Source organism: Lissotriton helveticus, chromosome 11, assembly GCF_964261635.1.
Source record: "Lissotriton helveticus chromosome 11, aLisHel1.1, whole genome shotgun sequence".
In the NCBI taxonomy this organism is placed as follows: domain Eukaryota; kingdom Metazoa; phylum Chordata; class Amphibia; order Caudata; family Salamandridae; genus Lissotriton; species Lissotriton helveticus.
In genome coordinates this window covers 1,066,182,609-1,066,208,282 of record NC_136072.1, presented here as the reverse complement: position 1 = coordinate 1,066,208,282, position 25,674 = coordinate 1,066,182,609, and the positions used below count along the sequence as shown (strand labels likewise).

General features: G+C 46.8%; 1 protein-coding gene across 1 annotated transcript in view; it reads right to left on the bottom strand.

The window, feature by feature from the left end:
- The window catches only part of DDX55 (DEAD-box helicase 55), a 52,941-nt gene extending 32,065 nt beyond the window's left edge, over nucleotides 1-20,876 (bottom strand). Inside the window, exons 1-3 of the mRNA XM_078667615.1 lie at nucleotides 20,705-20,876; nucleotides 12,451-12,501; nucleotides 12,281-12,367 (exon numbers count right to left, since the gene is read on the bottom strand). Of these exons, the coding sequence (XP_078523741.1) occupies nucleotides 12,281-12,367; nucleotides 12,451-12,501; nucleotides 20,705-20,812 (246 nt within the window). The 5' untranslated portion in view covers nucleotides 20,813-20,876. The remainder of the gene's footprint in view (nucleotides 1-12,280; nucleotides 12,368-12,450; nucleotides 12,502-20,704) is intronic.
- Nucleotides 20,877-25,674: the final 4,798 nt, after the last annotated feature.

Here is a 25,674-nt window from a genome sequence, read left to right as displayed (position 1 = left end):
ATGTGAAGATCATACTACTGTACCTATTCTATGCATTAGTGCAACTCTTCTGTGGGAGTGGCGCTTTCACTGCTTCTGTTCTTGCTTTAAAGTGTGTAGGAAAGTTTGCACTGCTCCTGTCTAGATCGTACATGTTCTGTGTAGTGAAAGAAACGACAAGCAGAGGATGACCTCAAGTGTAAACCTACCCTTAAGAATAATGCTCAATATTTCGTTTGTTGGATAGCTTATTTATTTATGCAGTTTATAATACACACACACCCTAAACTAAATTGCATGTAAGTGCAGAAGGCAATAGGCTACATTAAAGGAGATGACTTGGAGAGAAGAGTCTTCAGAGATTTTCTGAAGGTCGGCAAAGTATTGAGCACCGTGATGCAAACATTGGGGGAAGAACAGCAAAGAATCCCTCTCTTTAGACTTTCTAGTTGGAATGGAGTGGTTCGCAAAGCAGATATTTTTGTAAGACCTATAGTGATACATTTGACAGAAGAGAGTCACGCTTCTTGACATTTTACAACTACCTTGAGCAGAATAAACTGTGTAATTAATTTACTGGTTTCAGTCAACGTATGTCTGGTGTGTAAGACTATACATGAAATAGTCTGGTCATCTAATATACACAGAAGATAGCTATATTTTAAGGCGGACTATCAAAACAGACCAACCATTTAACTTGTTAAGAAAATAAAAGTATGATCAGACTCTGAAGTCATGTTTGTAAAAACCATGATTCTGGGTACGGTCTCTAACAGATCCAGTACTAAAACCTGCTGCTCCCAGACATTTGTCTAGGTTACCTTCGATCAGGGTGGAAAAATCCTATCACCAAGGGACCCCTTTCAACCCAGCCTGGATGTCATTCCTCACTGTTAACACAACTAACCATTACGTTGTCATAAAATACAAACAGCAAATTTTATTGACTATCAGTGAAAAGTACAGGTGCTAAATGTGATATTTAATGTAATGTCACATTTATTTAAATGTTTCTAATTTAGTGATTTCTAAAATCAAGTATGCCTCTATGTCTGAATAAGTTAGACATGATTTAAAACCACACCTAGCTATCTGTTCCGTTTTGTACTTGTAATACTGTTAAATTATATTTTTACATTTTGTTTAACGCTCAAGAAGTAAGAAGGCTGGTTTGGAGAGGATATAAAAACAGACCATCACACATTTCATACACATCACACGTGTTAATTTACCAATTTGGTGAGTTTGAAATGTAAATAGGATGTGTTTGGCTTCATAAAGCAATCTGTAGGAAGCTGGCTCAGTATATACTATACCAAAGTGAGTTATGTTGTGCACAGGGTCCAGAGGATTCCCAGAGGTATAACAGAGGCTAAAGTAGATAATACCCTACTCTATTCTGTGGTAGTGTGGTTGAGCATTCAGGCTCATCAGAGGGTAGTGTTAAGCATAAACTCTTCATACAATGTTACTTTTCAAAATGAATGAATGAAGAGAGGTTTTGTATAGCGCAACGTTCACTCCAAGGAGCATCTTGGTGCTTTTGAGGACAGAAAGAAAAACAGGCGTATGAAGGTGAAAGTGCTAAATAGTACGGGAGAGATGGGGACTTAGAGAGGCATGATTAGATTAGTGATAGCGCTAGGTGGTCTGGGGTGGCGAAAATCCATGTTTTGAGGAGTTTCCTGAAGGTGAGCTCCGTGTGGGTATGCCTTGGCTTAGTAGGAAGGGCATTCCAGGCTTTTGTGCCTAGCATCGCCATGGATTTTCCACCCCTAGTTTTCAATTTGAATTTTGGGACAGTTAGCAGGTTTTCTGATGTGGACCGCAGAGTTTGTTTAGTGTTATAGCGCTGGAATTTAGATCTCAGATATTCCAGACCTGATTCACTCACTGCTTTATAGGTAATGGTCAGGATTTTGAATATAATCCTTTCATGGACTGGTAGCCAGTGGAGAGTATTCAATGCCTCAGCTGAGGAGGAGCGCATAGGGAGCCCGAGTACCAGCCTTGCGGCAGCGTTCTGGACTACCTGTAGTCTGTTCACAACCGCCTTTTTTGTTCCTGCACAGAGACTGTTGCAGTAGTCCAGGCGGGTCAAGATCAGGGCCACCGCAACAGTCTTCCTGGCATGTAGTGGGAGTAGGTCAAAGAATTTTCTTAGGGTTTTTATAGTTTGGAAACACATGCCTGCGATGGTGAGAGCTTGCTTATGGAAGTAGAGCATTGGGTCGAATTTTATTCCTAGATTTCTTGCGGTATCAACTGTAGTAGGTATGGGATCTGAATCAGAAGGCCACCACTGGGTGGGTTTAAAGACATTGGATTTTCCAAACAGCACGATTCCTGTTTTTGAGCTATTGCAGATGAGGGGGTTTAGTTTCATCCAACTCATTACTGCGGTGAGGCAGTGGTGGAATTTTTCTTCCTTTGCTGTGGAGTTTTTGTCTAGAGTGAGAATCAGTTGCGTGTCGTCTGCGTAGGCAATTGATTCAATATTGAAAGTAGCAAATCAGCGAGAGAAGTGGTGACATATATAGATTAAAAAGTGTAGGACTCAGGGAGGAGCCCTGAGGAACCCTTGATGATAGCCACTTCCCCTCTGATCTGTAGCTTCCAAGTGTTACAATCGGATTCCTTTTGTCTAGGAATGAGGCAATCCAGGCTAGAGCCTTGTTGTTTATTCCGCTGTGGTTCAGACTGTCACTCAAAATGTCGTGGGAGACAGTATCGAACGCCGCGGATAGGTCCAACAGAATCAGTACTGCTTCATTGACCTGATCCAGGGCAAATTTGAAGGTATCAGTAGTGTGTAGCACTACTGACTCTGTTGAATGGCCTGGTCTGAAACCCGATTGCTTAGGATGTTGGTTTCTTCCAGGAATTCGTTAAGTTGGGCATTAACTACTTTCTCTGTAATTTTACTAAGGCACAGTAACAGGGAGATGGGTCTAAGGTTTGTGAGAGTGGCGGGGTCCGAGAGTTTCTTTTTTTGGAGTGGCTTGCCCGCGGCGGTTTTCCAGAGATCAGGCATTAATAATCTGGTTAATAACGGGGTTTACTATGTCCACTAAAGCATGAAGAATTTTTGGCGGGCATGGGCCGAACGGAGATCCTGACTTGCAGGACAGGATGGCTGATCTGGATTGTTCTAGATTGATTTCTTTGAAATCAGAAAGTTCTTTAATTGTTTTTGAATTTTGGGCTATGTTATACTGGGGATGAATATTAGAGAAATCTTTTGTTAGATCTTTAATTTTTTTGTCGAAGAACTCGGTAATGTAATCACATAGTTCCTGTGAGGGGGGTATTTCACAATCTAAGTTAGTGGGGTTAGTGAAAGATTTGACTATGTTAAAAATGGTTTTCTGATTGTCGTCGGCCTTGGTAATGAGATTAGTGTAATGAATTTTTTTCTCTATTTTGATTTGTTGTTGATATGCTTTAAGTGTGGATTTAAAGAGCTTCATATCATCGACCTCATAGTGTGTTCTCCAAAAGACAATTAATACTTTTCTAGTTTAGCACGAAACACGCTCTTAACACAGTTTAAGCAATACAGGACATTGAGAAACAGGTTAACTCTTGTGAAGGCACTACTTTACTTTTTGTTGCAGAACAAGATCAATCAGGAGTTTGTTAAAGCGCGACTACTCACCCGTAAGGGTCTCAAGGCGCTAGGGGTGGGGGGGTTGGGGGGGTGCAGGTTCCATTCCATTAAGGAGGGGGTCTGTCGAAGAGCCAGGTATTGAGGTTTCTTGCGAAGATGGGGAGCGATGTTGTCTGTCTGAGGTGGAGCGGAAGGGCGTTCCATGCTTTGGCCGCGAGGAAGGAGAAGGAGCGGCCTCCCGATCTGGTCTTTCTGGTGCGGGGGACCACAGCGTAGGAAAGCTGGGCTGATCGTAGGGTCCTTTGGGGTGCGTGGAATTTGAGTCGGCTGTTCAGGTATGCTGGTCCGGTGCCGTGTAGGGCCTTGTGTGCGTGGGTGAGCATCTTAAAGGTGATTCTCGCCTCGACGGGGAGCCAGTGGAGTGTGCGCAGGTGCTGGGAGATGTGGCAGTGTTTTGGCAGGTTGAGGACCAGTCTTGCGGCGGCGTTCTGGATGTTCTGTAGCTTGCGGATGAGGTTTTTGTTTATTCCGGCGTAGAGTGCGTTGCCGTAGTCGAGTCTGCTGGTGACCAGGGCGTGAGTGACTGTCTTTCGGTGTTCGAGGGGGATCCATTTGAAGGTCTTACGAAGGAGGCGGAGGGTGTGGAAGCAGGAAGATGAGACAGAGTTGATCTGGCGGTCCATTTTGAGCTCGGAGTCCAGGATGATTCCCAGGTTGCGTGCGTGGTCTGTGGGGGTTGGCGGGTTTCCGAGGGCGGTGGGCCACCAGGTGTCACTCCAGAACAAGACAGTTCAACACTTTGAGAAAAAACCACCATTCAGTCCTATGGAGAAAAACAAAGTTTAAAGTTTACAGGTAAGTAAACGTTTTCAGGTTTGGAGTTTTGGAGGGCAGAATCAAGGTTCAGGTTGGCTCTCAAGATGCACCACCAGCGGCACTAGGACGGCAGAGTGCCAATGTTAGCCAATGGGGCACCTCGGTTGGGGGCAGCTCAAGGGCAGGCCACTAGGTCTTGGGAGTCAAGCTCCTGGGCTTAAGGTAAAGGCAAAGGGGATCCCAGGTTGGCACCAAGTCCACACCACCAGCTGCGCAGGGGCGGCTGGGTGAAGGGTGCCCAATGTTTTTCTATGAAGGATGTTGGTCGCAAAAAAGGACTGCAGGCTGGAGCCAGAGGACTGGACGAAGAGAACCGACTGGAGGATAAAGTTGCAGAGTTGATGAACACCAGGACGCTGTCTGCTGGGCACCTCAGGACTCCGGAGCTGCGGTTGTCCTTTTGTGTTGGGTTCTTCTCACCAGTTACTGTCCCGGTCAGGGGGGACCTTTCAGGATGAGGCTGCAGGCATCAAGGAGAAGGTCGTGAAGGTTGTCTAACGCTGGAAAACAGGTCAGGGTCACCGGAGGGAGCTCGCTGGGGTGGTGGGCCACTCGAACTCGGGCCGTGGGGTCCAGAGTGGTGAAAACTTGCAGATCCTTTAGGAAGGCAGGGCAGGTACCCGGGGTTCTTGGAGGATGCTAACTGCAGGAAACACCGGTTTTAAGTTGTAGGGGTTTCAGAGCAGGAGACCGGTGGGAGGGCTGCGGCCGGGGCCAAAGCAGTTGCCTTAGTCCTCCTCTTCTGCAGCACCGCTCTTCGTTCCTTCTTCAGATTTGTCACGTCGAATCTGAAGAGGCAAGGTTCAGGGGTGCTCCTAAATACTAGATTTAGGTGTGTTACAGGGGTTTGCAGGCTGGGACCAATGGGTCCCTTCTCTGGGGTGTCTACACCCCCTAGTATGCCACCCTCCAGTGGGAGGGGAGCATAGGACGCTTCCTGATTTGAGGGGTCCCCTCGTTTCCAGGATGCCCTTCACTTCGCCTCCCCCAATAGAGGGGGTGGGGTTGGCAAAGGTTGGCACACCTCCCTTCCGGGCTAGAATTTCCCACCAGTTCTCGCGCCCAAACTGGGGGTAAGAACAGGTGGGAGCCAGATGCTAATAGCAGCAAAAGGCTGCCAATCCTGGGGGAGGAGGCATGACACCTCTGCCCAGGATGTGCTTTGTTTGGAGACACAGAAAGAGGAGGCTCTCTACCCACGGATCCAGAAACCTGTCTGGAGGTGGCAGATGTCTGGGAGCCAGCCAGGAACCACACCAGTGTTGATCATTTTTCATTGGGCTTCTCTAAGATGCCCTCTGAGTGCATTTTTCATTAAATCCCACACAGGCATCAGTGTGGGTTTAATGCCCTGGGAAATTTGATACCAAACTTCACAGACTTCAGTAAAGTCATCATGGAGCGGTGGAGTTCGTGCTGACAAACTCCCAACCCATGCATTTCTAAATGGATTCACTGCACTTACAATGTCTGAATAGCACAGGCACTGTAGGGGAATTTTGCTCTTGCAGCTATGCCCTCACCTGGGTATGGCGCATACTGCCTTTAGGGCTGTAAGGCCTGCTAGAGGGGTAACTTACTCATGCAACAGGCAGCGTTGGTAGACATAGCACACAGGTATATTTGCCATGTCAACTCTTCAGTTTGGTCTGCACCATTACGTGCAGTCAAGGCAGGGTGGGGGTGTTAAGGTGAGTGGTCTCGGAGGGTGGCACAAAACATGCTGCAGCCCTCAGAGGCCTTCTCTGGTCACCAGGGGTACCTCTTACAAGGGACTCATTCAAGTTGGCATCAGGTATCCGGCAAAACATCAGGGGGTAACCATGCAAAAAAGGGTCACTTTCCTACACAACCCCCCACCCCCAAAAGGAAATGGGATGAGACTAACCTTTCCCAAGAGAGACTTCGTCATCTAAGTGGAAGAACCTGGAAAGTTCATCTGCATTGGCATGGGCAGTCCCAGGTCTGTGTTCCACTGTAAAGTCAATTCCCTGTAGGGAGATGGACCACCTCAACAGTTTAGGATATTCACCTTTCATTTGCATTGGCCATCTGAGAGATCTGTAGTGAGTTTGGATTAGGAAGTGAGTCCCAAACAGGTAGGGTCTGAGCATCTTCAGGGACCAAACCACAGCAAAGGCCTCCCTCTCAATGGCACTCCAACGCGGTTCTCTGGGGAGCAGCCTGCTGCTTTGAAAAGCAACAGGCTCATCCTGGCCATAATCATTGGTCGGAGATAGGATCGCTCCTATCCCTAGCTCAGAGGCATAGTCGGCACAATGATCTACTTGAAGTAGTCTGGTGCTTAGAGAATAGGTGCTGGGCACATTGCCTCTTTCAGGGTGTCATAAGCCTTTCAACAGCTCACTGTCCAGTTCACTTTCTTGGGCAACTACTTAGAGGTAAGTTCTGTGAGGGGGGGTGGGGGTGATCACAATGGACCCATGCCCCTTCACAAACCTTCTGTAGTACTGAGTCAAGCCAAGGAATGCCCAGGTCTGGGTTGTTGGACCCTCCCAATCCAGAACAGTCTGGATCTTGGGCTGTAAAGGTTGCACTTGACCTCCATCTACAGGGTGGCCCAAGTATACACCAGTTCAATTACTTATCTGGCACTTGGATGCCTGGTTAGTTAGGCCTGCAGATTGCAGGGCCTGTAAACCCTTCCCCAGGTGGATGAGGTACTCCTGCCAGGAGGAGCCAAAAACAGCAATATCATCAAGATATGCTGCACTAAAGATCTCCAACCCAGCAAGGATTTGATTCACCAACTTTTGGAAGGGGGCAAGGGCATTCTTTAAAAAAAATAAAGGGCATCACAGTAAACTGATAATGCCCATCAGGTGTGGCGAATGCTGGGTTTTTTTGCTCCTGGGGCAATGCCAATCTGCAGTCAAGTCAAAGGTGCTGAGAAATCGGGCTGCCCCTAATTCATCAGCTCTGGGTATGGGGTGAGCATCTGCTTTAGTGACAGCACTGAGCCCTCTATAGTTCTCTCAGAACCTCATCTCTCTTTTTCCACTCTGGGGATGAGGTTTGGGGACTAAGTCCACCGGGCTAGCCCAGAGATTAACTCAAGCATCTTGCTGACTTCAGCTTTGATACTCTCCTTGACTTGGTCAGACTGTCGATAGACTTTGGTTTTGACAGGCAAGCTGTCCCCAGTGTCCACACCATGGGTACACCAGTGAGTCTGGCCAGGGGTTAAAGAGAAGAGGCCAGCAAACTGCTTCAGGACATGCCTGCAATCAGCCTGCTGTTAGGCAGTGAGGGGTTCTGAATAGATAACTCCATCAACTGACCAATTTTGCGGGCTGTATGAGAGGAAGTCTGGGAGAAGTTCACTCTCTTTCTCCTGATCCTAATCCGTGACCAACAACATGGGCACATCAGCCAAGTCACAATAAAGTTTCAGGCATTCACAAGAATCACCCTCTGGTGTGCCTGCTAGTGCCCAGGTCTACTGAGTAGGTGACCTTACTTTCTCTCTCTAGGATAAGGTAATGGTCACTCCACTTGTCCCGGAGAGCCCTTGGTGCCACAGGCTCCAAAACCTATACCTGTTGCCCTGGTTGGAATCCACCAGTGCAGCTTTATGGTCATACCACAGCTTCTGAATTTGATGGCTGGGCTCAAGATTTTTGGATGGCTTTTCCATGTACTATGCTATCCTATAACGTAGGCCTACTACATAGTCCACCACATCTTGTTTAGGTTCATGGAGAGGTCTCTCCCACCCTTCTTTTACAAGAGCAAGTGGTCCCCCTCACAGCATAGCCAAACAGAAGTTCAAAGGGGGGAAAACCCTACTCCCTTCTGAGGCACCTCTCTGTAAGTGAAAAGCAGGCATGGCAAGAGGACATCCCATCTCCTTTTGAGTTTTTCAAGGAGCTCCATGATCATGCCTTTCAATTTGTAGTTCACTTCAGGCTCATCCCAATTGTGCGTCAGGTATGCAGACATGCAGACATGAGGATGGTACCCCGGTCTGAAACCACCGCCTTAGGAAACCCTAGTGAAGGCACCAATGAGGGCCTTGGCTACTGCAGGAGCTGTAGCAGTCCTAAGGGGAATTGCTCCAGAATACCTGGTAGCATGATCCACTAATACCAGTATAAATGTGTTTCCTGAGGCTGTGGGTGGCTCAAGTGGACCCACTATGTTCACACCAACCCTTTCAAAGGGAACCCCAACCACAGGTAGTGGAATTACGAGGGGCTTTGGGTGTCCACCTGTTTTGATACTGGCCTGGCAGGTTACATAGGAGCTGACAAATTCCTTCAAATTTTGGGGCCAGTAGAAATGGCTGACAAGCCTTTCCCAAGTTTTAGTCTGGCCCAGGTACCCAGGTAGGATGACATGGGTCAAAGTGAGTAAGAACTCCCTATACAGTTGAGGCACTACCACTCTCCTAGTGGCACCGGTTTGGGGTCTCCGACCTCAGAGTACATGAGCCCCTCTTCCAAATAGACCCTGTGGGAGCCACTGGCATCTCCTTTTTCCTGGTCAGCAGCTTGCGGTTTCGGGCTCAAGAGTGGGACAGACTTGATGTCCACGGTAATTTCCAAGCAGACAGGCAGCTGGAAGTTTTGGAGAGACCATTACTTGCTTCAGGCCAGTAATCTCCCCCCCCCCTAAATTTAAGGTCCCCATAGCCATAGAATGGACTGTGGTGACACTGTCAGCGTTGGTGACTGGATACGCTTGTCTAGTCAGGTATTGTCCTGGGGAAACCAACGTATCTCTCACCATAGTGATACTGGCACCTGTATCCCTCAGGGCTTATATTCTAGTCCCATTCACTAAGGGGTACTGCAAGTACTTCTTTAAGTTAGGGGGCCAGACAGCTAAAGTGGCCACTGCTCTCGCCCCATCAGAAACTAAAACAGCTTCAGTGTGAACCCTGATTTGCTCTGGGCACATTGCTGATCCCATCTGGAGATTTGTCACACCGTTACTAACTGGAGGGGGACATAGGGCATTTTTGTTGGAAAAGGCAGCATCTCCAGTTGGGTGTCCAAGCTTCCTACAGTTGCGACACCAGGCCTTTAGGCGATCAATATTTTTACACTTATATCCACCGGTGGACTAGGAAGACTGTTTTACTGAGTAGTCCATGAAGTCAACAAAGAATTGGTTTGGGGTTTTGTGAGCCACCCTGAATCCAATACTATACTCCTCAGTTGTGAGCCCAAAACCCTCAAATCAGTGTGCTCTTCATGAGTTCAAAGCACTCAGCATCTGGCCCACTGGGGGTCTGTACTCTGTCTCTGCAGTTACCAGAGAACAGTTGCCAAAGTAATCCTGCCCCCCCCCCGAAGTGGGACTTCTTACTTGGCCTCATTCCACAAGCCCTCTCAAAGGCTGTGAACCATTTGGTGATGTCATCACCTTTCTCATATTTGGGGACAATTCCTTTGGGGATTTTAGGGTGATAAGAATTTTCTGTCTCCCTAGGTTTGATATTCCTGCCACCATTGATGGGGGTAAGCCCATCTCTAATCTTTCTTTTTCTAAAGCCAGGAGTCTGGACTCTAGGTCTAATCTTTTGGCCAACCTTGCTAGAAGGTTGTCCTCTTCACTGAGGCTGTCCTCGGTGATCTCACCAAGACCTGACCAACCTGTGTGAGTTCTAGGGGTGGGGAGTGCTATTCTTGGAGTCAGGGGCACATGGGCCCTGTTCTCTCCATCTAGTGGTGGAGGTTGGGTGAGATCCTCACCTTCACTGGTTTAATTTATTTCTGAGGGGGGATCTTCCCTCTCAGAAGGATGGTCCCCGGAGTACTCTGCCAAGAGCTCCTGAAGCTTGACCTTGGAAGGGCGTGTTTTCTTGAGTTTGAATAGAGATCTTAACTCAGCCTTCTCTCCATGGAGGTAAGGGGAGATGTCGAGCTCATCCACCCTATTACTCTATGGCAGTTGTTATTGTAGTCATGTTTGGGACCTTGTTAAAAGAGGCGAAATACCTCTAAACCCTTTCACCCCTAACTACAGTGAGATTGAGACTTTTTAAAATGCTAGAGGGACTTAACCAAAGCCCTAACAAGACTTAAGTATTTGAAAACAAATCGTCAATTCAAAAAATGTGTCTACCTAGAGGCGGTTTTTGGATTGTAGTCATGTGATCAGGTGTTGACCAAGTGGTCCAACAAATACAAAGTTGTAGATCTCATAGCTGATCCACCAACGCCTAGATTTAAGGGCATTAGAGGGGTGTGCATGCTGGGACCAATCGGTCCTTTCCCTGGGGTGTCTACACCCCCTAGTATGCCACCCCCAGGGGGGATAGGCCTCTTTCATTGGAGGAGTCCCCCATCTCCAAGATCGCGAGGACTGAGAGGTGGCCTTCACTTTGCCTCCACCACCTGAGGGGTGGGGTTGGCAATGGTGGGAACACCTCTATTCCTGGCTAGGTTTTCCCGTCGGTTCTCGCACTCAAACGGGGGGGGGGGGGTTCAGAACAGGTGGGAGACAGCTGCTGATCGCATCAAAAGGCTGGGTACAGCTAGCAAAGACGTCAGGCCTATAAAGCCCCCACTTCGAGGACGCTCCCATCCTGGGGGAGGAGGTATGACACCTTTGCCCAGGATGTGTTTTTTGTTTCCAGACCCAGATAGCAGAGACTCTCAACTGAGGGGTCCAGAAACCTGTATGGTGGTAGCAGATGGCTGGGAGCCAGTCAGGAACCACATCAGTTTTGGTCATTTTTCAGGGGGCACCTCTAAGATTCCTTCCGAGTGCATTTTTCATTAAATCCCACACTGGCATCAGTGTGGGTTTTACGTGCTTAGATCTTTGATATCAAACTTTCTAGACTTCAGTGATAAGCATTTCAAAATGGCTTCACTGCACTTAAAATGTCTGCGAATGGCACAGGCACTGTAGGGGCATATTGCTCTTGCAGCTAAGCCCTCATCTGGGCATGGTGCACCCTGCATTTCGGGCTGTAAGGCTTCTAGAGGGGTGACTTACCCATGTGACAAGCAGTGTTGGTGGGCATGGAACACAGGGATGTGTGCCATGTTGACTCTGCCGTTTGGTCTGCACCAAAACAAGCAGCCTGCCATGGCAGGCTGAGGGTGTTAAGAGGAGGGGTCTCGGAGGGTGGCACAATACATGCTGCAGCCCTCAGAGGTTTTCACTGGTCACATGGCCCTTTGTACCAGGGTTACCTCTTACAAGGAACTTACATGTGGCCCAGTGGTGTGCCAGTTGTGGGTACAAAGGCACAGTTTTGGAAAAGAACACTGGCGCTGGGGCCTGGTTAGCCGGATCCCAGCACACACGTTGGCATCTGGAATCTGGCAAAAAGTTTGGGGGTAATCAGGCAAAAAAGGGGCACTTCCCTACACAATATCTTCATTGCATGAATGTGTTTCATCACTGCATGAAACCGTCTCAGTGATTACAGTTTCAAAAGTGGCTGTTGTCCTGGCTGTCGAGATACATTTATTTGTAAATACCTATGAGATCTATGTACACCATCAGCAATGTTTTCATTGTAATGGGCGCAGGTAAGGGTGATCACATATGTTACATAACTTGTTGCTTTGCATGAGTTAATTGTTCATGAGTGCTACAAGCACACTGAGGCAGGGAGCAGTAATGGGGCATTTTCGCTTACAACGGTAAAAAGAATAGAGGTAAGGCCCTTCTCCGTGGTGCCTGTTGATCATTCAACCTCGTTTGTAAAGGCAAAAAAACAGCTATTTGATCGTAAGCAAATACAGTTTTGTCCTCGCATAATCATGAAGAGAATTACTAGCAATCTGAAGTTCTGTAAAATAATGTTTGCTTTTTCTAAAGAATTCTTACCTGCATTTTCTTTAACTTTTCTTCCCGTCGGAGTAAAATTTCCAAAATGGGAATCACAAAAGCTAATGTTTTACCACTGCCTGTAACCTAGGAAGTAAATAGGAGGATTCACTTTTGTTCTTAAGAACACAGAATAAGAACATCAACCATAATTTAAAATATATACTTACTGCTTCCGCAGCAATGTCTTTATTGCTCATAAACAATGGGATAGTCGCAGACTAAAACAGAAAAAACATTACATTAGTACGCCTTGCACTGCTCAGGAGGAAGAAAAACATATACAAAATCAGTACTGAAAAAGAAAAATTTCAGTTTCTTTAGTAAAGCGTTTGCTTTGAGGACTTTGAGAATAAAATTATTTTGAAACCAGAATAGGGGTTTTGAAAGCCAATTTATTTTAAATGTCGAATAATCCCATAATGTTAGACTTATGCTGCACCAAACACTATGCAACAAATATGGTACGCCCTCTAATATATGCTTCCCAACAGGAACCTCACACATCAGTTATCCTGTTTTATGTTAGGCGCACATACACACACTCTTTCTCAATCTGCAAAATAATAGGTTGATATCACGCTTTGCAGGTCAGTTTACACTTTAGTATACCCTGACCTTGTGATGTAGAAATTGGGCTAATACCTTTTTAAAATATTTCTAAGAATTCATTATAAAATGATGAAAGCAGCTCTCTCATGAAACAGATAAAAGGTTACTGTGGGAAAATCCGAATTTACATTACATCGTAGAAGTATTCATAAAAAACGTTTATAGGGAAAGACTGGTACCAAACACAAATTAACAAATTTTACAAAAAAGGGTAACAAAATATTCTACAGCCACCTTTTCTACTAATTTCCGACATTAAGACATGCGAGAACAAGCAATGGCAAAGCCAACAGGTCATTCCTATGAGAAAATTATTGGGTTTGTCAATGTCTTTCAGACATACTAAAATTGCTAAACTGCTTGACACCCATGTTGCGCAACATCTCTGTTCTTTCTTGGAGAAGTCTGGTAATCTCGATTCCCATCAGGTTGGCTTTCGTCCTGCCTTCTCAACGGAGACAGTCATTCTCTCTGATTTGGATGATAGGAGGAAATAGGCGGATCATGACTTTACTCAGGCATCGGTTTTGCTTGACCCCTCAGCAGCTTTTGACATTGTTGACCATTCTATATTGGTCAACTGTGTCAATATGGCAGGATTGCATGGTATGGACTGGAGTGGGTGCATTCCTTTCTTAAACATCGAGCCCAATCGGTCCAGCTTCCACTGCTTTGCTCTGACAAGGTTCAACTTAACTGCAGAGTTCCTCAGGGTTCCTCCCTATCGCCTTATTTATTTAATATCTACATTCGCCCATTGATCCACTGTCTCCAGGAGCAAAAGGTGAAAGTATACAACTACGCTGACGATATGCAGCTCATATTCACCAATGACAACACCAGATTAACATTGGTATTTTTTTTTTTTTAAATACCATGGTCTTTATAAGAGACTGGATGAATGGCCACCAACTGAAGTTGAATTCAGACAAAACTGAAATTGTGGTCACATAATTAACACATTACATCAATGGAATCCTCTATTTTGGCCTTTGGAAATGGGACATCCCTCTCCCACTCCCCTCCCCACTCCCCTCCCCACTCCCCTCCCCTCCCCACCCCCACTCCCACTCCCACTCCCCACCCCCACTCCCACTCCCACTCCCCACCCCCACTCCCACTCCCACTCCCCACCCCCACTCCCCTCCCCCCCATGCCCAAAAAGTCAGTGAATAGTCTTTAGACCTATCCTTGAAACATCAGATAGGAGCAGTGTCCTCTGTGTGCTTTTTCTAACTCTGGAAAATAGGGAAAATCAGAAGATACTTCACAGTGGATGCTGTTATCCATATTCTGATGGCATAAGTGAGATCTAGGATTGCCTATGCTAACATACTCTATCTCATACTCCCCTCTGGCCTCAATCACAGGTTGCAACTAATCCAACATCAGGCAGCCCGGTCAGCAAAGACATTGGAACACTAAACCTCTGTTGAAAAAGTTACTGGCTCCCTGTGACTCAGAGAACTATTGTTAAAACAACCTGCATTGTTTTAAAATCTTTTTACAGCATAAGCTGCGCAGAATCCAATGTTACACCCCAAATCGTCATCTCCGATCTGCTCATCAGATTTTACACATCACAGTCCTAAGAAGTAAAACAAAGAGACTAGGAGGGGCTAGTTTATCTGTATTGGCGCCTTAAACTTGGAATACTCTTCCTCCAGACATTAGATCGTCCACCAATTATATGGGCTTCAGAATGCTTTTAAAAACCTGTTTCTTCAGACAAGCCTAGTAATTAATTCTGACTGACAGGTGTTCCCTATATTACCTTAGCGCCAAGAGGCTTGCTGGTGTATGTGCGCGTTATAAATTTGCTATAAAAAAAACATACTGTACAGCAGAGTGACAGCTGTGTAAAATGGCTGGGAAAAAAAACCGGTATGACATTGCCCGAACTGGAGCAGAAATGGACTACTACTGCATCATGATGTAGCGTTCTTTAAAGAAGTGGGTCTTCTGCTCTTTCCTAAATTGAAGCAGGGTTGGGATAGTACTGATGGAGACCGAGAAGTTGTTCCCGATCTTGGTTGCGGAAGTGGAGAAGAAGGCATGTTGCATTGTTTTATTAAAATCTTTTTTCAATTCTTTGCTTTCAGTCTGATGGTGCCCTGTCTGCAGGTGTACCAAGAACCACAAGAGATGGTGAGTTTGTGGGGTGCTGGTCATGATGGCTGTATATATAGTGCAGCTAGGTTTGAAAATGATGCTTTCCAGTGTGGAGAGCCAATGCTCTTTGATCAGTATTGCAGAGATGTCATGTTTCTTCAGGTCCTGCATGAGATGTGCTGTGGCATGTGGGATACCCTTAAAGGCGGGGCAATGTGTAGTCTGTCAAAGTGCCCAGGGAGAATTGACTTGCCATCATTCAAATGCCAGTGTACGAGGGCCTTAAACAGCGGTACTAAAGTTGCTTTCTGAAGAGAATGGTTCCACTTTATTTAGCACAGAGAGTGGATATCAGAGCATCTTTGGTTTCTTGGCAATGTGTTCCTAGATGAGGGGGTTGCTGCCCAGGGTGATTCTTAGTGACTTGGCAATGGCGGAAGGTTGGAGTGGAGATTTCATTCTCTATGAACTTTCATAAAGACTCTGAAAACTTGTTGTTACTGCCAACTATAATTCCTTGGTATCTGCCTCTATCCATATTGGTCATGCCTAGGGGCCATTTCATTTGTAGTGTATTCATTATCAGATTGTTCGATAATTAAAAATAAGTTAATTATTTTACAAAAGAAAAGGCTTCAATTGATCTGCATTATACATATTAATATGCATTCTATTATAACGCTTTGAATAAAGATTTACCACAATAGGCATTAAACTGCTGTGTATAAAATAATATATTGTACTGACACATATAGTGCTGAGATAATAACGATACATTTTCTATGCATTTATTTTATCCAAATTTATTTCCTTTGCCCCTTAATTTTATTTTTTTTAACACATTTACATTAGGGTTTTTGCACATCATACAACACATTTGCATTTGTGCCACTCATAATCAACGATTGTTCAGGTCCACACCACTGAGGTTAATTTGCAGTCTCCCCCTTTAACGAAACAATACCGCCCCCTCCTTCTTTGAGCCCGTACCTATTCTCCAATATAGCCTATCTTGTGCCCTGTTATAATGCTCTGTTATGGGGTGTGAAGAGACAGGTAGGTCATGGAGTGCCATAATAGGGACTGTTTCTCTCTTGTTCTCTGTTTTGTCCTGGGTTAGGCCTAGCTATGCAAGGGATCCCTCTGGGAAGCTGGCGTTAAGGAGCTCCTGGGTAACGCAATGGGTAATGCACTGGGAGTGTCGGAGTCTGGGTCTATCTACTAGTAAATCCCATGCTCTGAACGCATCAATAGTGCCCTCCCACAAAAGTAGCCTCCCCTCACAGCCTGCCCACTTCTTTGCCTCTAAAGTTGAACATCACCTAGGGTCCAAAAAAGTAATCTCGGACTGCTTTGAATAAGTGCAAAATGTCAATCTGCAACAACTGATGAAAAACAGGAGAGGTAAATCAATACATTTTGTATTAGAAAAAGTTAAAGCTGAGCATAAGATTTTGCTAATTAAATGCAAATTGCACTTGAGTTCGGCCTGATTCAGAAGGCATTACATATGTAAATGTTTTTAATACAAACCATATAGGCAGATAAAAGGGAAGATGGTGGTATGGGTGAAAGACAAGATGCCCCCACCTCCCCAAAGTGAGTTTAATACTGGCCACTTCAAGACAATGACTTGTACATCATCTGGTCTTTGGGGAGTCCCTGCATCCATGTTTTGGGAAAATATTTGACAGCGACACACCCTTTTCTGGTGGCTTTCTCAATTTAAGTTGGGGACTAGACGAGGACTTTGGAGGGCTCTTGCTGCTATGGCAATACAGAAGGGCAGTTGAACCACTATTATGGAAAGTGGTAAACCTATGAGCCAGGAATACCTGCACAAGGCAAAGCTCTTTACTGAGGAAGCCTCAATGTAGGTATGCACCCATGAGCACTCATAAGACCATGTAGCCAGAGTCACTAAAGCAGCTAAAGTGCACTACCTGGGACCACTAAGTTGCAAAGATTCTCGAGTCAATCAATAGCTATGGTAAGAATGCAGTGTCTCTTAGGTGCCGTTGACCTGTAGGGTGCCTCTATCTGACAGATTCCTTCCAATCTAAGACAAAAATATATTTTTGCTCTTCACCCCAGCCATTAGGATTTCTTTAGTTGAGGCCTGTTGCCCTGGTTCTAGAACACTTTCAACTAACGCACTAGTTTGAACATTTCTTACGATATAGGAGGATCATGTCATTGGCTCATGTCATTGGCTAAATACCTAAATATGCATTCACAGTTGAGACTGTTCAAGCCCGAGGGAAGACTGGGTGTCCCCGACACTGGAAAATGTTGATCATGATCAAACTATTCAGTATACGGTACTCTAAACGTTGGTATTCCTAAGGGATTTCAAAGTTGGTACTGACACGCTACTTTACCTACAGAGGGGAAAAAACGTCAAAAGACAGAGATGTGTTGAGTCTTTAAATGGTCCTTCTTGGAACTGTGTCCAAACTGGATACTGGTAATCCTATAATTCAGTTAAACTCGACACCAAGACTGTGTGCTAGCTAGGCACCTTAAATTTACCAGTTAACTTGGGTGGGGCCCTTATTTTGTTTGGGTAGAGGGTGTCTGGAAACCACTGGGTTTTTACTCCAATAACATAGCAATAAGGTCTCAAATCAACTTGTGCAGCATGCATCCACAGATGGCGATATTAAAACAATAGGGCCTGCCATCACATGACAATCCGGCCACCTTTGATCTTACTGTCCGGTACCTCTATCCCACTGACTAGCTTTGTGTACAGGACCAAATGAGTCATGCGATGTATCGAAGCAAAATAAACCAGATTTTTTTTAAACGAGTTCATGAATTCTGGGGGGAAACATCCCAACACCTACACTGTAACACTGACCACAGGGCTTCCTTTTAACACAAAAAATGCATTTATGATTTTTTTTCTGTCCCTGAAGTTACGAGCACCTTATGTTTTTAGTGTTTATCATCAGTAGCACTAGAACATTTCTCAGAATGGGGGTGCTGGTCATTAACACCATCTCACTAAAAGAACAGAAATTGTGAAACACAGAGCTGCAACCAAAAGAGTGAGTATATAAACAAGCATTTGCAATGCAATAGGTCTCGCATTTTTGGAGTTGGAGCTATTGACATTGTAAATGGCAATATTTTTCAGGTATGTTTTTTAAGTGCAGTGATAATTTAAAGAAACTAGGCTATTGCTGGTGTTTGTAGACTGGAATACTAAAGTATTGCTGCCCTGAAATCTGTGCTCAGAAGGGATACCTATTAAAAACAAGCGAGGATCAGCAACACTCTCTATTTTTAATTTAGCACGCACTTTAGCTGCAGTAAAAAAGCATGGAAAGCAATGCCAGGGGCATAAACTTAGAACCGCTGCTTTCTCCTGGACTGTGGCCATTGGGGTATCCAGCAGTGAGCTCTGCATAGGTTGCACAAGTGTCTCTCCTCCGCCTTAGGAGCACCCCTTCAGAGTGTGCAGGTTACATTGGAAAAGAGCAGCAGAAGTGGATGATTTTACTACTCCCAACACTTCAGTTCTCGGCTGGAGAAGGCGTTGCCGTCTGATGTCATCTTGGCAGTTTATGACTATGCGGTGTGCTTATTAGAGCAGTGACTCAGCTCTGGTTTAAACTGTTATCTATTAATAAATAAAACAGGCTGGGGGAAGGTGGGGTGGCGAGAGACCCGTGTTTTCCAATAAAAAAGTTACATTTATTAAAAATAATTCAAACAAAATACTACGTGCACAGAAAAGGGAGAGGAGGAATGACGTAGGAGGTCGGCAACACAGCTCACAGGGGCGGGGAGAGGGGTGGGGGGGCTGGAGCAAAGTCAACACGGACAATCTGTGAGGCTGAGAGCAGAGTTTAGAATGCAAGTGGGGGCAAAGCCATACCACCTCAAGGCGGCATCGGAAGGCTCGTTGTTAGGGGGAAGGTGGGGCAGTCCAAGTCCTGTGTATTTTAAAGAAAAAAAGTATTATCTCCGGCTGCCACCCTGCACAGACAGCGAGCGCCTCCCGCCCGAGGTAGAGGATGCAGGGGACTCTGGCACTTCCGCTGCTGGCTGGACGCAAGCACACATGCGCACTTCAGAACTAGAGATGGTGTAAAAAAAAAAACAAGGCGCACAATGCCCTGTGAATGCTGACCAGCATTTTACAGCCATCGCGCGAGATGTTTTATGTGCGCGGAGGGAAGCCGGATGGGGGTGGGAGAGCCTGGGGCGTGAATGCGAGCGAGGAGGGAAGCCGGATGGGGGTGGGAGAGCCTGGGGCGTGAATGCGAGCGAGGGGAGGCAGGCAGATTAGGGAGATGCGCGTGCTTGTGTGGTCACGTGACCCGCTTTTGTGGCCACGAGTCCTCACATGCACTGTGAAGAAACCGCAGTGGTTTCACTAGACGATCGAGCACTTGAATTCTCGATCCCTCAATGCGCTTGCGCGCATTGTAGGTCACGAGACCTAAAAAGTCAAACACATATAAGCCTTGGGAGTGAGGGAGAGGAGTGGGGAATTTTGAGCCATATTTCACAGATATGTAGTTAGATATGGTATGATGCAGTAATGTCATTCCTAGATAGCATTTGCTCCAGAGAGATGTTCTCTGGGTGCTACTAACGCACTAGAAATAATCATCACTCCAGCAACTCTGTTGTGACTAGAGAAGAGCGAGTCTTCATTGATTTTAGAACTAGTGGTAATGGTTTGTTTTACAGATGAACCTAGAGAGTCATAGCGTTTCAACATGAATGGGCAATGCTGCCAGACTCCCATGTAAACAGGTTTTATCCAAACAGCTACAGTTGACTGGTCAGTGTAGACAAAGTGAATCTAATAGTCAACTGTGTGGGTATTAGAGCACCCATCCCAAAACATCCTCACCAGTTAATTGATTATGCCCCAGTGAAAAGGCTAAGGAGCACTTAAGAGACTGGCAAATGACTTTTTTTCGTTATCTCTCTCTTAGTGTTTAAAGCAAGGAAGCTACAGAACATAGGAAGGTGGAGGGTTACTGGTTATAGCCAGAAGAACTGTTGACTAGAAGGTAGGTTTTTGGCTTTCCAAAGCTCTATATGTATAAGATATGCATACGCAGTAAGAAGATCTGTCTAAATGAGCATGGGTAGCACCAATAATCATTTAAATATCACTTACTATTGAGAACATTTTACTATGCAAAGGTACCATTTATATAAATCATAGAATAACGAGATTGAGAACAAAAAATATGGGGTTCTGAACCTATGTCTTGCAGCTAAACTAGCATGAAGCTTTTAGATGCCGGTTCATTTCTCATTTAGTATTGTAACTTTTGGCTGGCACGTAACACACGGATCTCTACAACAAAAGTTGTAACTTAGTGAGCTAGTTACACAAAATACAATTCCGTGATCTGCAAGTTATACACTGTGCTTTGCAGCAATCACATTATCCATGTTAACTATTGTTTTCATTTTATGAGTGGAACCAATGAATAGACTAGACTGCACACACAAATCCCCAGCAATTGCATTTATCACCAGAATTATCTAACCACTATTAGTGACTAGGTACACAAAGATATTGGCAGCAGGTACCATAAAAAATGTACATTTACTATAAGGCCATTAAGTACAGCAAGAACATATTTACTACCACATTTATCCTTGTTGACAATTTCTCCGTGGCAGAGATTTTTGAAAACCGATTTCTAAACAAAATCCATTTACCTGTACTGGAGTCATATGTGTGAAACCCAGATCCGCTAGGCTCTGCAGCACCTCCTGGTGTAGTTTCACAGGCAGGCTCTGCCAGCTGCCTTCAGTCACAGACTCCATCCCCACTTCGTACAGTTCTTCTATGCATGTGCTGCACGTGAGTACACTTCCGGCTCCTCCGAAAAGAAACACACACTTCCACTACAGTTCCACCTTCAGAGTGTGCTGTCAACATAGAAGAAAGACAAACATTACGCCTCATCGATCTGCGCTTAAAATATGGCGGCCATCTTGGAGTGTTTTGTTCCGTTTAATTAAATAGCAACCCTTATACAGAGCGATGCTAAAATGGTTTGAATAGTACGGAAGACGAATCCTTTAGATTGTATGCATCGATATAGTCGTCAGAATTGTTTAAAGAGTAGAAATCAGTCTAATTTACCTTTTCATTGTATAACTCAAAATGTATTAACTTGGGTAACACAAATTCAGAAACTCCCATTCATAGTGTGATCTACTTTGATAGGGGGACATTAGGATTACCTGGCTTTAGAGCTAGGAAATAAAGAGAGCGGGGCCAAGGGGATACAACATTTTGTATTTTTTATTTTATTTTATTGAAGTGCTTAAGTGGCACGTTTTTTTAATAAGATTTTTCCAGTAACTTGGGTTTTTAATGTCACTTGGAAAGATGTTATAAAGAGAATGTTGTATGGAATGGAGTGCATATTATCTCAGTAAGTATGTCATTGTTGGAATTGTATTTATGTCATCGGTCTGTTGCCAGGTGACGGGATTGGAATGTAAGAGATGGGACAGAAACAGTGAGCAGCTGGCCAACCCTCCCGAATCAGGCGTGAGACTACCGATTTGAAGGCTAGTCTCCCGCCTCCCGATTCCTACAAGCAAAAACACGATTCCTCGGGGGTTTCAGCTGACAGGGCTTGGTATTCTGTAAAGTGCTAATTTTTCCAGCAAAGAGTGGCGATGCAGGGGCTCTCGAAGGGGTGAGAAACCAACAAAGTGTCATTAACAAGGGAATCGTATTTTGAAGACCTGCGAAGTACTGAGGGGGGAGGGGGGTTGCTGTTTTAGCCCGGGCTGCCACAGGGGGGTGGGGGGTGCATGCACTGCCAACAACCTGCCAGGCCAGTGCCCAACACTTGCATCACCCTCACTGCCTGCCATTATGCTCCATGCTTCTGAAAGGTAAGAACAAAACGTGCATTTGCGTTTCAAATGTCCGATCCTACAGCAACACACTTCTAAAGCCCATACATGTCAGTAACCCGATTCAAAGCCCCAATCTCCCGATTTTTTTTTTTAAATCTCCCACTTTGCTCTCCTGAAATGTTGGCATGTATGTGGCTGGTTGAAGATATGTGCTTCGTTTTTCCTCACCTGTGGGTTTATTTATGTACATGAATGAAACCTTTATCTTCATCAACTCTTCGGCTGATTACCATCTTTACAATGGCGACGAGCGGGAAGAATGATGTTCACCCACTGTGAAGAAGAACCGGAAATTTTTAATTCTGATGTATCTGTGATCCTATGCGCCTCAAATACGATGATCGAGCTCTGCAGAAATTCAAAATTTGCAAACATACGTATCAAGATTTTTCAATTCTATTAAGGACACGGAGGCAATGGCGTAGCTAGGGGGGGCGGTCCGCCCCAGGCGGCACTATTTTGGGGGCGGTGGCCTTACTGCGCTGGTGCCCCTTTCCGGCGGTGTTTATAATTTATTTGGGGACAGTAGTGTCAGTGTCCCAGTGGGTCCAAGGGCCGTCAATCTTGTAGCGCGCGTAAGCGCTACCAATGCCGGCCCTGGGCATCGTTTTTGGCCAGCCCCCACGCCACGCTTGAGCTGCAGCAGGAGTTGTTACGGCCATGAGGCGGCCGGCCCGGAACTGAATTGCTGCAAATGAGCCTTGAAAAGTAAGTGTACGTAAATTTAGTGAGGTCTTTACATGCGCGTCCTCCAGCCGCCCGAGACTTTGTTTGCAGATGTAATATTTCTGTCAGGTTATGGTTAAAATGCATTTACATAAGCCCTCCGATTTTGAACGCTTTCATTAGATATCCATGCCTGGCTTTCTACCTGCTGTTTTCCGCCTCTTTGAAAAGAGTAATAGATTTGCTTTTGTTTGCAGTTAAATGTATTAATATGATTACCGAGAATGGTGTTATTTATATATCTATTTTGCATTTTTCTAAATGTTGCATAATGCTATAGTATATAATTTCCGGGGCTTTTCTCAACAGACCCCTTCTGAGAAGAACCTGGTTTTAACTGAAATCATCTCTAATATTTCCTACAAGGCTAGCTTTGATGATGCGCCTATGTACAGACAAATACTTTACGTTTCGGCTTCTTGAACTTGCATCAGAATGCGTTCAGTTTTACCATTCTAAATGCGCGCGAAAAAGGCTCATGGGAGGATCCTTAGGCTGCCTATGCTCTGCTCGTTGTCTCCTCTGGGTTCTACATTATTTATGAATCGGGTCATCAGTGCAGAGTACAGTGGGACAGAGGGGAGGTCGGAAGGTGATCACGAGCTCATGATGGAAGTCAGTTAGAACAGCTAAAGGTGGCCTCCCCTTTGTGAGACTACTTGCTTGAGAAGACCTGGGAGAGAGAGACTTGAACAGAGCAGGGAGGGAGGTGGAAAGAGAGAGAACAGCAACAATAAACAAGGAAGGAGGACAAACAGATGTAGAAAAGAAGTGAAACAGGAATAAAAAATTGATGTTGCAAAGCAAAACGACTTTATAAATAAATATTTCAGGTGGAAATTAAGGAAGTGGAGCTGCAAAGAATAAACAAAGGAAGAGACGGTATATGTAGCATTCACTGAGGCGGCCCAGGGTGGAGAGAATGTTAAAATGGAGTATGAAATAGTACTTACCCATAAAGACCGCACCAACCAAACAGGGGGAGGCATCGCCATCAGCGCCTCTGCGACCACTGCGCCTCTGGCCTGGTCGCCCCCCTGCTCCTCTCCTCACCTGCCTCAGAGCCCCTGCTGCCCGAGTTCTTCTCCGCCGATGCCGACAGCAGCGCCCCAGCCGCCGCTGGGCCGCCCGCTCTGCCTGTCCCGTTCCCGCCGCTTCCTGCCTGCGGCCCCGCCCCCTCGCCAGACGATTGGTCAACCCCTTCCCGCCTCCCAGCTGACCCGCCCGACCGGCTCCCTTCTTAAGGGGACCCCGCCTGCATCTGGGGAGCGACCACTGCGCCTCTGGCCTGGTCGCCCCCCTGCTCCTCTCCTCACCTGCCTCAGAGCCCCTGCTGCCCGAGTTCTTCTCCGCCGACGCCGACAGCAGCGCCCCAGCCGCCGCTGGGCTGCCCGCTCTGCCTGTCCCGTTCCCGCCGCTTCCTGCCTGCGGCCCCGCCCCCTCGCCAGAAGATTGGTCAACCCCTTCCCGCCTCCCAGCTGACCCGCCCGACCGGCTCCCTTCTTATGACGCCCCCTCAGCGACCGCGCAGCGGACGCGCGCAGCGGGAGCACCAAATGAGCGCCGAAGGTGCGCCAAAGGTAAGCCTGTCTGCGCCCGTCCGCGCCTGGACCGCGCCCAGTGCCAGGACCCCTGGCCCCCACCGACAGAAGCCGACCCGACGGACCTACGACACCACCGACCTCATCGCACACAACACCGGCCGAACCGCGGGCTGCTACCGAGCCACACCGAGACGCACCCACGGACCCTTCAGCTGCCACTCCTGCAAGTTCACCTGCAACTGGACCCACGCCACACCAGCACCCACCAAGCCGAACACCAGCAGCACCCACCTGAAGTGCATCCTGCTCAACACCCGCTCCGTCCACAGACACGCCGTCGAGCTCTGGAACCTGCTCGACACCACAGCCCCAGACGTCGCCTTCCTCACGGAAACCTGGATGAACGCCTCCTCAGCGCCCGACATCGCCATCGCCATCCCGGACGGCTACAAGATCATCCGGAGGGACCGCGTCAACCAGACAGGAGGAGGCATCGCCATCATCCACAGGAACACCATCCGCATCACGACCAACACCGACGACACCCTCGCACCCGCCGAACACCTGCACTTCCAGATCCACGTCAATCCCAAGACCACCCTCAGAGGCACCCTCATCTACAGACCCCCGGGACCACGCACACAATTCAGCGAGGACATCGCCGACTTCGTCAGTCCACACGCCCTCCCCTCCGCCGACTACATCCTCCTCGGGGACATCAACTTCCACCTGGAGAACAACAACGACCGCAACACTACCACCCTGCTGGACAACCTCGCCAACCTCGGACTCAAGCAGCTGGTGACCACCCCCACCCACTACGCCGGACACACACTCGACCCCGTGTTCTCATCCAGCAAGGACATCGCCTTCAGCCACGCCACGGGACTCCACTGGACGGACCACAGCTGCGTCCACTTCAGCTTCAAAAGGACCACGCTCCACCATCACCAGCAACAGGTTCCCCGCAGAAGCTGGAACAAGATCACTGCAGACCAGCTCGTTACCTCCCTGAGCAAGAACCCTCCCACCAGCACAACAAACCCCAGCCAAGCGGCCACCAACCTCACGAAATGGATCAGCGACTGCGCAGACGACCTCGCCCCTCTGAAGACCCAGCCGAGCAGACCCGGCAGCAAGAAAGCCCCATGGTTTAACGACGAACTCAAGAGCTCCAAGAAGAACTGCAGAGCACTCGAGAAAACCTGGCGCAGAGACCCAACACCGGACAACATGACTGCCCTCAAGCTCGCCACCCGAAAACACCACCAACTGATCCGCGCCACCAAGAAAACCGCATTCAAGGAACGACTGGACAACAACGCACACAACAGCAAGGAACTCTTCAACATCGTCAAAGAGCTCTCCAACCCCAACGCCGGAAACAACGACATCACCCCTTCGCAAGACCTCTGCAACTCCCTCGCCTCCTACTTCCACAACAAGATCGCGGACATACACAACAGCTTCAGCACTCAA